Below are 16,414 nucleotides of genomic sequence, written 5' to 3'. Positions count from 1 at the left end.
CCATTATAGCAAGCAATTTATACGTTCAGTAAAACAGGAACTATTATTATTCCTATTTTACAGATGAGAAAATCAAGGATTAAAGGAATCAGTCTAAGCCAGGAAGCAAAGCTAATTTCTGTGTGATTCCAGAAGCTGCACTTAGCATTGAATTGCCTTCCCCAAAAGTCGTTAAGTGTTTCAATTGGAGCCCTTACTTAGTGAAAAATCAACAAAATCATTTTTGTTACTAATTGCACCTGATAATGAGGCATTTCAAGTATAATCAGATGGGGAAGGCGAGCTCTATGTACATTATAAAACGTAGCTTTTCCAGGATATTTAAAGAGCAAATTGTTTAGGCTTACCCATGAATTCAATGCCCAAGTGGTCTGCTGTGCCAAAGTCAGCATGTTGGGAAGAGAAACAGAAAGGAAAAAGGTTAGAAAAAATCCACATGGAACACAATGTTTGTAAGACTGACCTTCATGGATCAAGTACGTGTCTCCATTTCAACCACCATGTTTGCTAAAAAAAATAATTTACAGACACTGATTCCCATTTCCCCAAAGCCTGGAATTTTAGGTTAGTGTTACTGCATGAATTAGCAAGTATACTCAGTCTTATTAAAAAAAAATAGAAACCATTTGCACAAATAACATTGGGCACTACTGCTATGTCAAGAGCCCACTATATTTTATTTAGAATAGTTTCTTGTTCCTCAGAAATTTATTTGACCCTGTATGGTAGGAACAAGGATGTGTGGGAAAGAACTTTTGCTTGACTGGCCCTAACTCAGGTTCTCTCTTTACCTTTCACGCTCACAACACAGCAACGATGTTGTTTTTGTTTCTTGGGTTTTTTGTTTGTTTTTCAGGTGTCAAATGAGAAAACTGTGCTTCAACAGGACAAAGTTTTATTAACATAGGTCACAATACCTGTAGCAGACCGAGGATGCGTGTTCAGTTTATCTGATTCTTAAGCCCTACCTCAGTTTTCCATGGCTGCTAAGACAAATACCACTCGAGGGGTTGGCTGCAGAGCAGGCATTTGTTTCACAATTTTGGAGGCTACAAGTTCAACATCAAGGTAGGGCAGCGCTCACGTCCCCAGGCTGCAGCCAGCCTGCGGTGCCCCATTGCTGGCGGCTCTCTGCCCCCTTGTACCTGCTCCTTTGAGCTCCGCTGACCTCTGGGGTGTTCTTACCATGTCTGAATTTCCCCTGCTTAAATGGGCTCAGTCGAATGGATTAAGGCGTAGCTTGATTCAATTTGGCCTCATCTAACCTTGAAGGATCCTGCTCATAAGAGTCCACACTTAAACTAACAGTGATATCGCTAATGACATACAAACACGTGCACACCCACAGGGCTGGGGGTGAGCATGGGCAACACCGCCCAGTCCCCCAACAAGCCCCATGCCTGTGCGTCTTACCAAAACCGAGTAGAAGGTGTATCGGGTCTGCTCTGTGACCATGTGGCCAGCAGGCCGTCTGGACCCACTGACATCTGCACAGTATCAGCATCATGCCAAGCTGATGCCAGGCATCCAGCCTCCGAGTTCAGTTTATTTAAATGGTGCTTTCTTTTAATCATCTATTATTTATTATTCCATTAGCTTTTTTATATGACAGATTGTGTTACAGTAATATCTTTTTTTGCGGAGGGGGGGGGAGATACTGGGAATTGATCCTAGGACCTTGTACATGGGAAACAGGTGCTCAACCACCGAGCTACACCAGCTCCCAGTAATATCTTTCTTAAATGAGAAAAAGTGGGGTAAGAGTAATATACTATTGTATTTGCTTCCAAGACTAATTGCTGAGCCTCCTTTAAAGAGTTGTATATTTGACAAAAAGGCTTTTCCTTTTCAGAAAACATATTATCACCCTGAATATTTCAGTGCTAGAAATCAGTGGGACCCGAAGACAGCAGATGCTCTGGTTTGTAATAAGTGTTAGGAAACCAGAGAAGGTGCATTGGATGGAGAGACCAAGAATCCATAGTTCTGCTTGGGACAGCCAGAGAACATGCTGTCCAAATGGATGGGATTTGTAGAAACGTTGACAAGATCATGCTTGGGTTTTTCTGCTTCCTGAGCTCATACCTTTGAGAGACCAGGGCAAGATTAGAATTTTGGGATTGAAAAATATTTTTAAATTTTGGATGATTTTACCTATTGTGAAACTAAAGGTCAGAAAACAGGCTGAGAAAGAAAAACAAAAAAACTTTGTATATCAATATAAAAGTTACAGTCAGGAGAGAAGGTGCAGGGAAAAAACAGGGCAAGGGAAGCGTGTGGAAAGCAGGGGCAGACAATGGTAGCTGGCAGACCACAGCTGTTTGTGAAATGGCTGGTCATGGAAAGAGCCGTTGGCAACAGCCTGGTTGAATGGGAACTTTCTGGGGAGCAGTCAGGCCTCAGTAAGGCCTGCCTGTCTTCTGTTTTGCCGACAGGTACAGCTAAGAACCACTCTTTGTTCTCCCGTGAACTTTGCTGCCCTGCTTCTTTATGTGACGGGATATGGAGAGTTGCACTTTGTGAATCTGGAGATTGTGCTAGGAAGTAAGTAGCATGCTTGTTAAATTTGAGGTCAATCCGAATTCTTTATAAATCATAAAAAAGCTCATAGCCGAGCCTCTCCACAGCAGCGGAGACGGAAATCAGAATTTGAAAAAGATTCAAAAGCTGAACAGTACAAGTAGAAATCTTAAGAAAATGAAATTGGACTCCTCTTATAACAGAAAAGTTGCATCTAATTATTAGAGTTAAAATTCTCAGCGATACTAGCAAGAAAGTTAACGTTTATACTCTTGGGCTTTATAGGGAAATTATTTTTTTATAATGAGATTCATGGGCACTGACACCACTGAGCGCACAAATGAAGAGTCAGGTCTTATTTAAAAGCACACTCTCTCGCTCAAGCACACACGCACACTTCCATTCTCAGCCCTGTGATCGCTCTTTGGGGCTTGAAGATAATGACAGGCTTTTGTTCATAAAGAAGGATCAGGGAACATCCAAGAAGAGCAGAACATGGAGAAGCAACAGCTTTTGTCAATTGGATCTTACACAGAATTTAAACCACAGTGTTTGCCATGACCCTCTGCTAGTTGCTTCTCATAACAGCAGCTTGCTTGAACATGAGGAGGTGTGAGATGAGAAGGAATCCATTAAGCATTAATTTATGCAGTCACTCAACAAGCTATATGCCAAGAGCTATAAGTAATGGGTGGAAGAGGTGGGTATGTAGCTTAAGCCAAAAGAGTTTCGTTTTCCCCACTGCATGTATTATGACATATAAGGTCCATCTTTTAAACACTTAGATCAACACGTGTAAGTTTAAAAAGGCACTTCTTTTGGACTATTCAAAACTTTGGACTTTACACTATTGGCTAACACTTCCTGCACACGCACTATGTGCTGCCAGGACACTGCTTTAATTTTATCTTGCAACAATTTAAGAGATATGGACGAGAAACTGAGGCACAGGGGTGAATTAACATTCCCAAACCCCCCTGTCTATAAGTCGTGGGGACACAACTGAGCCTGCGCAGCTCGATTCTTAGCCACCAGTTCCACTCAGTAGAGTGCCTACATATTCCCTGTGAAGAAACGGCTAATATTAATGGATTATCAGGCAGTGAGGTTTTCAGGGAGGAGTGATTCAAGCAAATTGTTTCCAAACATCCGCAGGCACTGCAGAAGCACCCCTTATTTACTTATTTACCCAAAATTTATTGATGAAATCCTGACACAAGCTAGGTAGATGGCGGATATAATGGAAGACAACTGTTCCCCTCTCCAAGGAAACCATTATGCAAATTACTAATATTTCTCCTTTGGTTTCTGAGAAGATTTCTTCAGGTTGAGATTGGGCCTAGTTGACATTATTTTCGTTTACTTATAGGAAGTGAGGTATGAGAAGTATGCCTGACTGTATGCTAGTCAATGAATGAAATAATCGTAAAATGGGCATTATGTTTAACAAATGCAAACAGTTCTGCAAAAAACTCTAAGCATTCTTAAGATTTTAGGGCCATGTAGGTGACTGGTGAGACAATTCAAGTATTCCATGAGCAAAAAACTATTAAAGAACGTGATTTCTGCCAGATAATACTAAGAGATATATATAGCACTAAGAGAAACAATTGTTTAACCTGAAATTGTGCCTTTGAAGGAAATTCAATGTCCATAGGTTTCCAGAGTGCCCATGGTTCATTGGAAGTGAGCAAGTCAAAGTCTTGTGTTTATGCAGCGTTAGGAACAGGAATCAAAGATTCCTCCAGTGTAGACAGGCTTAGAAAGGGCAAGCAAACAGAATCTTTGACTTGATACAATCTGAGGGCAAGATGGGACAAGTTACACTCCATTCTTGACAGTGGAGTGTTTGCACAAAGCAACACTTGTGTGGTTTCAGTGCCACTCCTGTGTTAGAAAGTAACTGAACAAGTCAATTCTGGTATAGAATTATCCCAAATGTGATTAGTTGGTCCCTTTTGCCATGGTGTTTTAGCTTCCTGGCTGCTGAAACAAATACTGCACAATGGGTTGGCTTAACTGATGGGCAAGTATTGACTCTCAGCTTTGAGGCTAAAAGCCCGAAGTCGAGGCAGCAGCCAGGCAGCACTTTCTCCCTGAAGACTGTGGTGGTCTGTGGGTGCTGCTGGCAGTGGGTGGTCCTTGGCTCTTCCATCACATGGTAGTGCACAGTGCCCAGTGCCATGCCTTCCCTTTCTCCTCTGGGGCCCACTGACTGCCAGCGCCATGGCTTTCTCTTTCTCTCGTCTTTTTTTTTTTTCTTCCATTCTTTATTATTTTTTTAAAGTTACATTCAAAAAATATGAGGTCCCCATATAGCCCCCACCCCCCTCACCCCACTCCTCCCACATCAACAACCTCTTTCATCATTGTGGCACATTCATTGCATTTGGAGAATACATTTTGGAGCACTGCTGCACCACATGGATAGTGGTTTACATTGTAGTTTACATTCTTCCCCAGTTCACCCAGTGGGCCATGGCAGGACATACAACGTCCAGCATCTGTCCCTGCAGTACCACCCAGGGCAACTTCAAGTCCTGAAAATGCCCCCACATCCTATCTCTTTTTCCCTCTCCCTACCCTCAGCAGCTACCATGGCCACTTTCTCCACATCAATGCTACAATTTCTTCCATTAATAATCACAATAGTTCCAGAATTGCGGTCACCCCTCGGGCTGAAGTGTGGTTTGCTGGCCTGGCGGGGGAGCGGCCGCGGCAGGCCAAGCCGCTGCCCCCATAATCGGGTGGCTGGTCGGACTCACCGCCACCCCTGAAGGGAGCTCGGCATGGGCGCAGAGTGCCCTCGGGTCTCCCCTTCTCGGCAGCCATGCTTCCGCGGCCGCCCCTCCTCCCGGATGGCGCCACAAGATGCCTGTGGGGCGGCACCCTTCTTCTTCTCTCTCCCTGCGCAGGCGCAGGGCGGAAAATTCCAGTCTGCCCTTTTCCCCTCCCCCGACAGCAGCAACAGCCAGGCGTGGGCGGAAAAATCCAGTCTGCCCTTTTCCCTTCCCCTGACAGCAGCAACAGCCAGGCGTGGGCGGAAAACTCAAGTCTGCCCTCTACCCCAGCAACAGCAGCCACCAATCACTAAACCCTGCCATCTCCCCCAGCAACAGCGACAGCCAATCCCTAATCACCACCCCTCCCCCGTCCAGCACCGCCCACTGACCTTTCGCGGGCAACCAATCAGAACAGGGCGTGGCTTCGACCAATCAGCCTTCCCCAGCCCCTATAAAACTGTTGCCTCTCCTTCAATAAAGTGGACTTGCGTGTTTACCTTGTCTCCGCGGTAGTTCTTCTGCCGTGCGCCCTCCAGTCCTGAGAGCCCCCGACAAGGGCCTGGCCTCCCTTGTCCCCAGTTCGTCGCCTGTTTCTCCGGGCGACCCCTTCGTCGCCGGCTTCGCCGGGCGACCCCATCAGCCAAACCGCACAACCCCTGTGAGACCGATCCCTCGTCTGCTGCTGGACCGACCCCTCGTCCCAAGCGGGACCGACCCCTCGTCCGCAGCCAGACCCCACCTCTACCGACCGAGCAAGCCGCCGCACAGAATAGACTATTAGTTGGTCACTCTAATCCATACTCTATTCCTATAGCCTGTGGACCCTGGGATGGTGATGCCCACTCCATCTCTACATCAAGAGGGAGCTTATGTTCCACATGGATGGTGGATGCAATTCTCCTGCTTGCAGTTGTAAGCACTCTTGGCTCCTTCGTGTGGTGATTGACTTTCTTCACCTCCCTGTTAGGTGGCTGGGTAAGTCCCATAAACCAGAGGGTAGGAATTGCAAGCCTGCTGAGGCTCAGGGCCTGGATGTTACATGGACAATCCAGAGATTCAGGTCTCCTGAGTATACACCAACTCCAGTGCCAACCATAGGTCTGATAAAAGTAACAGAAGAGTAATGTGTAGAAAGGTAATATCTGAGTCCATCTTCATCACACTCAGGAACATAAGGGGCCTCCAGCAAGAGGATTAAGACCCATCCTGATTCAGTTGGGTCATACCATACCTGAAGGAACCTGACCAAAAGGTTCTATTTACTATGGGTTCACACCCACAGGAGTGGATTAAGATCCTGGACACATTTCTCTTGGGTACATAACTATAAGCTACCACACATGGGATGTGGAAAAAAATGTTATATGAAATAATGCACCTCATTTTAAAATGTTTGCATACTCTCTCAAGTTCAAAGGCTTCTCCACTGCCAAAGCCCCAAAGTCCCTCAGATATATGTTAAGGCTCTCTAATGGTGTTTCCATGGGTGGCATTTCCCAGTGTGATGCGAACAGCGATGTTGCAAAGCAGTACCCTGCATAGCTAGTAAGCCATTGGACCCACTCCAAAAATCATACGCCATATGATTTGTGTTGAAGAAAACCACTTGTTCAATTATAGATATGCCAGCTGCAAATGTTTCACCTTAGTAACTGAATTGAAATCTGTCACTGTAAATACCACCCACAGATTCTTTTCAAATGACTTTTCATAGGTGACACTCTAGGGAAAGTAAGTCCATCCCAACTGAGATGACTGTTGGATTGAGACGATGGCAAGCTGGGTCTTTGAATGTTTGCTGACCCCTAAAATCTGAGCTCCTCATTCCCTAGAAGGCTCAAGAACCATTGCAAAGAGATGCAGATGCCTTAGGTTTCAACAGTGGGTCTGTGTATTCTGCTTGTTCCCAGAGGAGATCATGGCCAAGACAATGCATTGCACATGTTGAAACATTGTCATTCACGTCCCAGGTCATTACAAGAAAACAGGCAAACTAGGAAGTGCTGGGCTAGCCTCTAAGATTTCTGATTAAGAGGAGAGCAAGGGCTGAGGGTGGCAGTCACAGATTAGACTCACTCAGGACCGAAGTCCCAAGAGGGGTAGGGTTGGGGGTTGGCATAGAAAGAAAGGAAGAAAAGTCCTTTTCCAGGCACTGTGTTCAGCTGTCTGTCCTAAAAAATGAGGGCTATTATCAAATTATCTCTAGCTACTTGTACAAGTTGGGATAAGCAGGTCAGATTCCTTCCCTATATCATGCTACCTCATTAAATTTACACCTTCATTTCTATCACCATGCACACACACACACATTTGATTCTAGAGCTTACGCATGCTTGTGAATAAAATCTGGAAATTGCAAAATCATATTTAAATCCATAATTAATGCCTCTATTGCTAACACCTAAAATTAATTCCTGTTAACTTTTGTTCCAGTGCTTTCCAGTCATCCTTCTCTACATGCAGAATAAATTTAAAGCCAATTCTACACAAAGTCCCTCTGCATCATCAGCTCATGGTGGAGACTGGCTGTGATACCCTCCTCTGTAATCCCACCTGCCCTCTCCACTGACACACATCAGGGCTGACAGCTTCTCTACCACTGAACCTCAGCTGTGATAGTATTACTGTGGCCAACCTCACACCAGACAGGCCATCAGTCTCAGAAGGCAAAGCACTTTTCCGAAAATGCCCACAGTTCCAGTCTCCTTCCCCAGCCCTTGCTATGGAATGTGACCTCTCAATTTTTCTTCTCAAAAGCTCTTTTGCTGATTTCTGGTCAACAAAGATACCTGCATTTCATGTTGTCCTCTAAATAAGAGTGTGCATCTGAGTCAGAGAACTTGCAGGCAGCTTGCAGATGGTGGCACAGAATGACACAGCAAACCCAAGGCGAGCATTCCACTCCGTGAAATGACATATCGCGCCAGGCTTTCACCTGAGGTCTACAAGTGACCATACTCTTGAGAGCGCCTCAAAGATGAATCGTGCCTAAACAGCTCATAGAATTTCCTAGAGAAATCAGCCTGCATCATTAGGCTCACCTCGGGTGCCATGTTCACAATTACTGATTGAAGAATATAATAAAAATTGCCATTGTAAGGAATGACACTTCATTAAAAAAAAAATACTGCCTTTTTGGTTATATGACTAATGAGGATGAATTTGTATAAGTGAATGAACCAGGGTTGCCTGCTCACAATAAATCCTTCAACATATGCTCATATTTTCTCAGTTTTTTGGCACTGCAATTTCTATACACAATTGTTCCATTGAATTTTTATTTAAATGTAAGCCTGTAAAGTAGTTCCACTTAGCCACATTTAACAGCTGAAGAAATAAAAATTTCTGCGAAAAACTGAAAATTATATGTGTAGATTCCTAGAATTTTGAAATGGAAAAGTATCATGAATCTGAGGGGTGAAGGGTACTTACCTCTTTCGTCCACTGTTTAATCTGACATTTTATAGATGCTCAATAAATATTTACTGAGTGAATGAAATGTGATCTGGACAAGTGCCTGTTCCTATTGTATGTGATTTTGTATCTCTATCCTATTATTTGAAAAACAGTATAGGGAAACGGATGTGGCTTACCCAGTTAGGCACCCTACCATCTAGGAGGTCCCAGATTTGGGTCCTAGTGCCTCCTAAAGAAAAGAAGCAGACACCACACCCACTGCAATGAGCAGATACCTAAATGAACAGATGCCACAAGCCAGCAGATGTCACAGCCTGCAAGGAGCAGATGTGGCTCAGGCCATTGGGCACTTGCCTCCCACCCGGGAGGACCTGGGTTCAGTTTCGGTGCCTCCTGGAGAAGGAGAACAAACAATGAGCAGACAGATGAGAGAATCACCTGGGGGAGGGGTGAGTAAAAAAAAGAATAAAGTAAATAAATAAATCTTCAAAAAAAACAGAAACAAAACAATATACACAACTGTTTCCAGAAAACTCCTCCAAAGAGAAAGTGCAAATAATTCCACTTATTATAATCTATAAGTATGGGGGCCTAACACCACCATGTTATTATCTGAGAAGGACCAGCATATTTATAATTTTATTACAGGATTTTTGTATGTAATTTAGGACTAACCAGAGTAAATGATCAATTACCTGAAAAAAATATTGACTCTCCCATGATAAGGAAAATGTTCCATTAAATCCACTTTAAGTATTTGTCCATTAATAATTTCAAACAACGTAAGCAAACTTTGAAATAGCTGTTGCATGTTTTTACTGTTTCTAACTTTCCAACCTTGTTCCATTTTAGCATCAAAGATGACATACCAATGAGATAATGGGTAATTGATGTACTGATTATAATAAAATGGAGGACAGTCTATTCCAAAAAATGCAAAAGAAAGGAAAGAAGGAGGCACATGGTCAAACAGCATAATGTGTGTCTATAGTTGCCATACAAATCGGTTAAAGCCTTTGTCAACCAGTTGTTTAAATATCATGCTTTCAACCCTCCTGCTAAATTCAAAGTGGCAATATCTTCAATAATAAATACTAATTCACATATAAATAAATACAACTCTAACCACACTCCACTCAATGAAGTGCGGGACCACTCCCCCCTCTCCAACATGATGACCGATTTAGTAACGTGGACGTCCCAGGAAAGGCTCGTCTGCTTCCCACCAGCCAAAGACAGAGGATGAGCCAGAGGGCCTGTATGAGCTGCAGGGCTCTAGGTCCTGGACCAACTGCCCAAGAAACTTATCCAGAGCAGCTCAAAGTAGTGACATGTGCAGCTGGTGAAATAGCTCATTCCGATAAAGTAAGAAAAGAGAAAGCCCATCCCAAGAAAGTAATGATGACAAGCTGTTCCAAGAGGAGGCCATGATCAGGCAGAGACGTTCCTAGGTTAGGACTCAGAAATACTGGAAGCAGCTGAGAGGGAATGACTTATGGCAGCTTGGGATAATGGAGCCAGGCCTGGTGCCCCAAACAAGCTACCACAGCTTCTCCATCAAGAAACGGTGTGGGACAGGACAAGACAGACCTGAGACTTTTTTTTCCCTCTGGTAACTACTTGAATTTGGCTCATATTCAGTGGCAAACCACTGGCCTCTGAAGTCAAGTTTGTCTATTGTTTATGCGGGGTTGGCTTTGTTTGCCGCATTTTGCTTTATGCAAAGACATTGCTGTGTGATAACCATCGCTGCATCCCAAATAGTTGTTCAAATGCCAAAGGGTAGTAGGATAGTTACAGTTTTGTAGAAAATCAGCAAAACATTTAAAAAGGCATTCCTTTCCCTCAGCTTCCAAGCATTCTGTTCTGCCAGCACTTCTCCAAACAGGCCCCGTATGCACACGCATGGTGTTTTGTTCCAGCCATTCCATTGTTCTTAAATGTCCCTCTTTCATGACGTTCATCTTCCCTGATGGACTCTTCAGTCATCCTCTAAGGAACTCATTCTGTCAAGTCTAAACCCATCCTGAATCCATTTCTACCTTCCTGAAGCAACACTGCCTGCTCCACTTTTCTATGAATGACGACGGGATTGCCACTTAGTAAGCAGGATTACTTTCCCTTGAACTGAAGTTGTAGAGATAATATCTATATTATAACTAATTAGGTGAACTGTAATTTTCTCCCCTTCCCCTTCTCTACTTCCCTTAGTAGCTTTCAAATAAAAAGTGACAATAAATGCTTGTTGCATTTCTTATAATCCCACCAATTTTATTTCTCATCACAGGCTAACTTTTGTAATATTTTCTTAGATTAAGTTCTGTCTATAAACTAAAACTTCAAGTTTATACCATGCTTCCACTCAAGCCCAGATTTTCTGGGTGTTTCCAACCGGTTTCCATTAAACACACACACATATCCTATATTTGGAGTTGTACAATTTAATCCTCACTTGCAGGGAAGAAAAGTCAATGCCTTTTCCCATTCTAGTATCTCAATCAATAGAGGCTTTTACATAGGTGGCTATTCACATATGAAGTTCTTAATTTAATGTCCTTTTAAATAAGGGCACTGAGAGTCACTAGGATTAGAGAGAAAAACCTGCACTGGGCCTTTCCTCCCTGGCCATACAGGGCAATCACATTTCCACTCCAGTGCTCAACTCCTGCTCCTCCTTGGGGCACCAACTGGGCTCCAACCCTGGAGTAAATGGAAGTGTTTCAACATGACATGCCTGCTCATCTTCCAAGATCTGGCTCAAACACTTCCTGAGACAAGTTAAGGTGCCTCCATGTAACTCCTAGCTCTTTGAATTCTATCCTGTGGTCACTCTTCTGGCAATCTCGTTATACCATCCAGAGTGTGTACCTGCCTAGCAGTTAGTGACTGCTCAAAACACTGTTGTTGATCTGATACACATAAGGTTGGATAATAAGCATCTGAATAAATTAATCGATTTATGTGTTGAAGTGCATGCAGTCATGTTGGCTTATATTTGGCAATGTGCTCTTACAAAGGTACATAAAATCAGGCAGTTGGAAAAGAAATGTGGTAACCCTATGGGTAATATTGTTAATTATGCTCCATCGTTCATTATGACAAGATAACACATACCAATGTTGGGGAATGTTTCAATTTAATATTTAATTCTAAAAGTTTTTTTTTCCTCACAAAAATCACTGGTATGGGACTAATTTCACAGTATTTGAGCCTTCTGCTGTATATTTCTGTTACCAAGTTTAAAAGTCATATTAATATACACTTTTTACACCCCGAACACCTGGGAATACTTGATAATGAGCTCAGCAGACAGCACATTTGGACTAACTAATGGATTAATTTATTACTTTTGCAGACTGAAAATGTAGCAGTAAGATGAAACATTTTCCCCTAAATGCATAATCAGCTGAGAGTGTTGTCTCATTTAAATGCAAAGAACAATTCTTCTTCTGCTACCTGCTTCCTAAATCCATTAAGTATTTAATAACATAAGGGCTAATGTAAGCCTCCTTCATTTAACAGAAATAAAGAAATAGAAATTAAACTGGCAGAGCTTTCTTCCAATAAGGGCTACCACTAAAGCCATTGGATTATTTTTTGTAGACTAGAAAAACCAAGGGAAGCACCTTTATTAAAGAACAGAAGAAACCATTATCAAATCCTGCCTCCAATTGGCTGGGAACTCAGTTGATTCCAGCTTTGACGTTCTTAGTCTCCTCCTCCTCCAGCCCTCTTCTGAATCTTTATAGTTTTCTAGGCTGGTTTTCTAAATATTTGAATAGACATAATTATTCTGCTGGGCATCCTATTAGTGAAATAACATTTACAAAATGGTTTGCCAACACCAGAAGATAATTATGAAAGAATCTAGAAAGTTCTAATTGTACCTCACTTAGACATTAGCAAAGCAAACGCATCATCTCTGACCTCCTCCTTGAAGTCATGGTCTACAGACGATGCCCTTGAGAGGCTGGGTGGAGCTCATTCTCTCTTATCCTCGTGGCATCCTTACTAGGGATGCCAATTTTAGATGAGGAAACTGAGGTTCAGAGAGTTCTGAGGAGTGCTGCCTTGCTCAAGATGGACAGTGTCTCACTTTACTAAACCGTGTAGCCTTCACCCGCTTAAAGCCTCCTGCCTCGCCTTGCATGTCATCCAACTTGGACATCCACTGTGTGGCCGGCCGCCCCTCCAGCCCCATCTCCATACTCCTACAATTCCACAGCCCCTCCTTGCTTTACTATCAGTCTACTGAACTCCATCCCTTTATAAAGACCCACGTCAAATAAAATCAGCTCCCAAAAGCATTCCTTTCCTCACAGAGGTTCCTCGATAGAAACAGTCCTTGTGGAATCTTTCACATACATGTACTCTAAGTTTCATTCATTCCACTCCAAGCATTTGAATTCATGGGCTCACCTGCCTACTTTCCCCAAAATTCTGTAAGCTCCTTTATCAAAAGACCAGGCTTAATTTCTCTTTAAAGCAGAGAGTTCAGGACAGTTCCTGACACACAGAGAGCAGATGTGTAAATAGATAAAAGAAAACCAAATAGCTGCCAGGAGTTTTGAAGTTTTAATCAATGTGATCTCCGGAACCAGCGGCTCCTTCTAGCGTGTGTTCTTGCTCCCCTCAGGGAAGGATGGCTTAGTATTAAAAAGAGGAAAAAATACAGTTACCAAATCCTTGATCCAGAAGGAATCCGAGACAGAGAGAAAGACTCCCCTGCAGATTAACAGGTTAAAGATTTTCCGAGTGAAGGGAAGAAAAGGAGGAAGGCAGACCTGCCTGGGGTGACCTCACCTTGCGCGCTGCCTCTGCCAAGCCACCCACAGCTTCCCCTCCCCAAATGGAGGAAGAAGAAATGGAGCTGCGATGCCTGGAGCTGGCTAAGTAGAGCCCTGGAGACGCAGGATGCAGGACTGCTCCGCGCCCTCTGCCCCCCACCCCAGGGTTAGCCTGGAAGATGAGGTGGAGGCTGGCGGTGTAGAGGATCCAGAGAGGTGGGCCTCACATGTGCCAGGTGGGCAGCAGCTACTTGGAACGCTTGGTTCATCAAGCACCTTTAAAGCATAGCCTCTGAGAGCCCACGGGAATGGGATGCAAGGTGGGAGAGGAGGACACGGACCTGACATTTGTGCATTAACGACAAAAGATGACAGGAATGAGGCCATCTCAGCAGACACAACCTGGGCAGCCAAGGGCCCCGAGAATCAGAGTCCTGACTCACAACCCCTGCTCTCCATCAGCACCGACAGCTGGACCTGTGGAAGCCATGCCTCTTCCCAGAACTTTGATCCAAACCTCAGGAACAGGAACGAGTGATGAGTGAACTGCAATGGCACGTTTCTCTAACCCAGTGAAATGGAACTTGGAATAGAAAATAAGGAAAGTCAAATCATGGATATTAGTAATACAATAGCCTAATTATTTTGCAGGCGCTTTCCTACACACTTTACCTGCCTTACTTCATTAAAACCTACAGCAACTCTATGAAGCAGGTACTATTTTCATTCCCATTTTACAGATGAAACAGAAGCACATAGAGGTTAACCAATTACCTGGAAACATGAATGTTGGGAATTAATTAGTTTTAAGTGTCTACTCTCTGAGTACATATCTAAAGGGACTCATAAAATAAAGATGGACATATCCATCTTATATTTTGCACACTATTTGTTCCTGCTACAAAATTAAGAAACTGATCGATTCATTTTCTAAATTAGCTACAGTCACACAGAGCTTCATATTGCCATGCTATTCTTACTTTTCTATTTTAAGTGGACTTTTCTTACCCTTGGAAAAATTGGAATATAAAATAAGGTAATTCGTATGGCAACTAACTGAACAAACTAGGTACAAAGACATTTCCAACAAGTTCTGTGGACTTTCCTTAACATACTATTGGATTGTTCTTGCTATGAATATTTGACATTACTAGACCAATTTTACTTAGTTGATGTCTAATCAGTTTGAATTTTTGTTTTAAGTAATTTTCCTTCTCTTTACGTTAGTAGACCGATGATGAATCCTGGCTACAGGGTTCAGAAGGGTAGATTTAGATGATGATCTTTCCGCCCTATTCAAATTGAGCCTTCTCTAGAGGAAATGAAATTCATCTGCTCTTTGCAGGGACTTCACAGTGGTCGTAGCTCTCTGGTTCCAGGAATGCCCTCCGGGGAGAGCGGGAGTGCATCGCACAGGGCTGGTGCGCTGCTTTGGACAACTGCAGCAAGCCCAGCTCCCCTCTGCACCACCTACATCTGCTCCTTCCAACAGGACACCAGTGCCCCCTGGATTGCTACTTCTGTTATGTCGAAACTCCTTGCAGCATCCTCCGTGAAAACTGGTCTCCATGCCTTTTGTGAAGCTTTCCCCTGAATCTGCAGTGCTTCTTCTGACTCTTCCACACCTACCCATTGTGTCCAACACCTGGCTCAGGCCAACGGACCTCTCACCTGGAGGGTTTCCCTACAGTAACATCCTCCCTGATTTCTCTGTTTTCACGTTTGACCTCACTTATGGTCACGTCCCACACAGCAGCCAGAGGGATTCTTTTAAACTTTGTCAGAGCATGTTATTTCTTTTTTTTTTTTAATCCCAGTAATCCCTTCTCATTCACAATGCAAGCCAAATTCATCACAAAAACCTACAATTGACCTATATAGCAAGCTGTCTTTGCTTTAACTCCCTGACCATCTCCTCCCTTCCTCTCTCTTGCTTACTCCAGTTTGGCCGCATTGACCCAGCAGTTCTTCCCAGCAGGAAGCATGGTCTCCCTGCGGCCATGGTCTGCCCTGCCTTTGGGGGTCTCCTCCAGAAGCCCACATGTCTCAGACCCTCACTTCCATTCAGCGCTATGGGCAATTTATCAGAAATCCTATGACACAAGAGAGCAACCTGTCATTCAGTGTGTCCCGCTCCTTAGAATCGATCACCATACAAAGACACCTGTTTGATGACTTTGGTACTTTTTTATTTCACTCCCTGAAACCCACTAGAATGGAGAGCTTTGTTTTCATTGCCTGGGCTGTTCAAGCAAATACCATGACATGGCTCCTTGAACAAGAGCAATTTATTTGTTCATGGTTTTGAGGCCCAAAGATAGTCTAAATCAAGATGTCCTCAGGTGATGCTTTCTTCCTGAAGACTGGCATTCCAGGCTGGCTGCTGGTGATCCTGGCTCTTGGGCTCCTCCGTCACTGCAACACACACCGTGGCCCTTCCTGGTCTCTCCTTTCTCTTTGGGTTCCATTGAATTTTAGCTTCTGTCTGCTCCCTGTGATTTTCTCTCTGTGCCTGAGTTTCATTCCACTTTTAAAGGACTCCAGCAGTAGGATTAAGACCCTTCCTGATTGGGCTGGGCCCCACCTTAACTGAAGGAGCCTCATAAAAAGGTTGTACTTTCAAAGGGTTTTGTTTAATGGGGTTAACTTTAAGAACATGTTTTTGGGGGTTACATAGAGCTTCAACCTATCACAAGCTCCACGAGAGAGTGGCTTCACCTGTTTGTCATTGTAGTTCCTGTTTCGATTGCTATGTCTATGACTAAGAACAATGTATGGTACAAGTAGGTGCTCAGCAAATATTTTTGAGTGAATGAATGAAATTTGCCACAATGAAACTAAGGCCGAGGTCCAGTTTACCTATTAATACTTTTCCTGCACTGCCCAAATTCTTTCTCAGAAGAACCC

The 16,414-nt window shown here is 43.6% G+C and overlaps 1 protein-coding gene across 7 annotated transcripts in view; it reads right to left on the bottom strand.

The window, feature by feature from the left end:
- The window catches only part of NRG3 (neuregulin 3), a 1,103,107-nt gene that overhangs the window by 118,990 nt on the left and 967,703 nt on the right, over positions 1-16,414 (bottom strand). For 4 of the 7 annotated variants that reach the window (XM_058299387.2, XM_058299391.2, XM_058299388.2 and 1 more), the window contains exon 4: positions 348-374. In XM_058299387.2, the coding sequence (XP_058155370.1) occupies positions 348-374 (27 nt within the window). The remainder of the gene's footprint in view (positions 1-347; positions 375-16,414) is intronic. The other 3 variants (XM_058299393.2, XM_058299389.2, XM_058299392.1) reach the window with 1 other exon arrangement.

The sequence above is a fragment of the Dasypus novemcinctus genome, chromosome 6 (assembly GCF_030445035.2).
Source record: "Dasypus novemcinctus isolate mDasNov1 chromosome 6, mDasNov1.1.hap2, whole genome shotgun sequence".
Classification (NCBI taxonomy): domain Eukaryota; kingdom Metazoa; phylum Chordata; class Mammalia; order Cingulata; family Dasypodidae; genus Dasypus; species Dasypus novemcinctus.
The sequence above is the reverse complement of the archived record's forward strand: the minus strand, read 5'-3'. Positions and strand labels throughout refer to the sequence as shown.